The sequence below is a fragment of the Myotis brandtii genome, unplaced genomic scaffold (assembly GCF_000412655.1).
Source record: "Myotis brandtii unplaced genomic scaffold, ASM41265v1 scaffold18, whole genome shotgun sequence".
Taxonomy (NCBI): domain Eukaryota; kingdom Metazoa; phylum Chordata; class Mammalia; order Chiroptera; family Vespertilionidae; genus Myotis; species Myotis brandtii.
Genome location: NW_005356674.1, coordinates 4,974,934 through 4,975,807, shown reverse-complemented (window position 1 = coordinate 4,975,807; position 874 = coordinate 4,974,934). Strand labels below are relative to the sequence as shown.

The window sequence follows — 874 nt, the reverse complement described above, 5'->3', positions numbered from 1 at the left end:
ATGGGGACATAGGTAATGCTTTCAACAATAAAGATTTTTTTAAAAGAATGTAACTGACGGATATATGCTGATATGCTAGAATAATTTCTAAGATATAATAAGGACCAAAGCAAGCAGGAAGGTCGTACATATTTGAAGTAGTTCTGGAAGGAGGTATAAAACACTGGAAACGGGAGAGCTGGGTAATTAGCGCACAGGGAGAAAAGGACTCTATATACTTCCTACCGTATATTCTTTGGAAAATCTTTTGAATTGCATTCTATTTGCATGCGTCACGTGTTCAAACTGAATAAATGTCTGTATACGAGCTGGTGTGGGCGCCTATAGAAAAAGAGGAATTTTTAAATCCAGTAGCCGGTTCCTCGGAGCCTGAAGCAGCGAGGAGGGCGTTAGAAAGGGGGAGAGGGGAGGATGGGTCAGGGACTCACTGCTCCAGCTCATCCGCTCACCCGAGACTCCCTGTCCTCCCTGTCCCCGCAGCAGCAGGCGGAGGCCCGCGGGGCAGCAGCGGCTGGCTGCTGCCCGCAGGGCGGAGCTGCACAGCACCTCGCGCCAAGTGCAGAGCCTGCAGGCGGAGACGGAGTCCTTGCGGGCCCTGGTGAGTGGGCCAGGAGCCACCTGGCATTTCTTGGGACAATTTTAACTCTCAGCGGTTGAACTGTCGCCACACGGGTCACAGTGTGCCCGGGCCTTTCATCTCCCGGCGTAGGAGTCTGAGGCCTGGGAGGACGATCCGGTACCGGATCACAAGGGTAGTGGGTCCTGCGAATGCCCGGCCGGGATACGCCTCACCAGCCGCTGCTGTGGCCACTCATGCCCACAGATGCCCCTTCCCAGCTGCCCCTCTTCTGCAGAGAATGGCCCTCAGCCAATC

At 54.1% G+C, this 874-nt stretch overlaps 1 protein-coding gene across 1 annotated transcript in view; it reads left to right on the top strand.

Moving 5' to 3' along the window:
• Positions 1 to 874, top strand: part of BFSP2 (beaded filament structural protein 2, phakinin) — a 50,458-nt gene that overhangs the window by 40,462 nt on the left and 9,122 nt on the right. Inside the window, exon 7 of the mRNA XM_014537597.1 lies at positions 481 to 598. Within this exon, the coding sequence (XP_014393083.1) occupies positions 481 to 598 (118 nt within the window). The remainder of the gene's footprint in view (positions 1 to 480; positions 599 to 874) is intronic.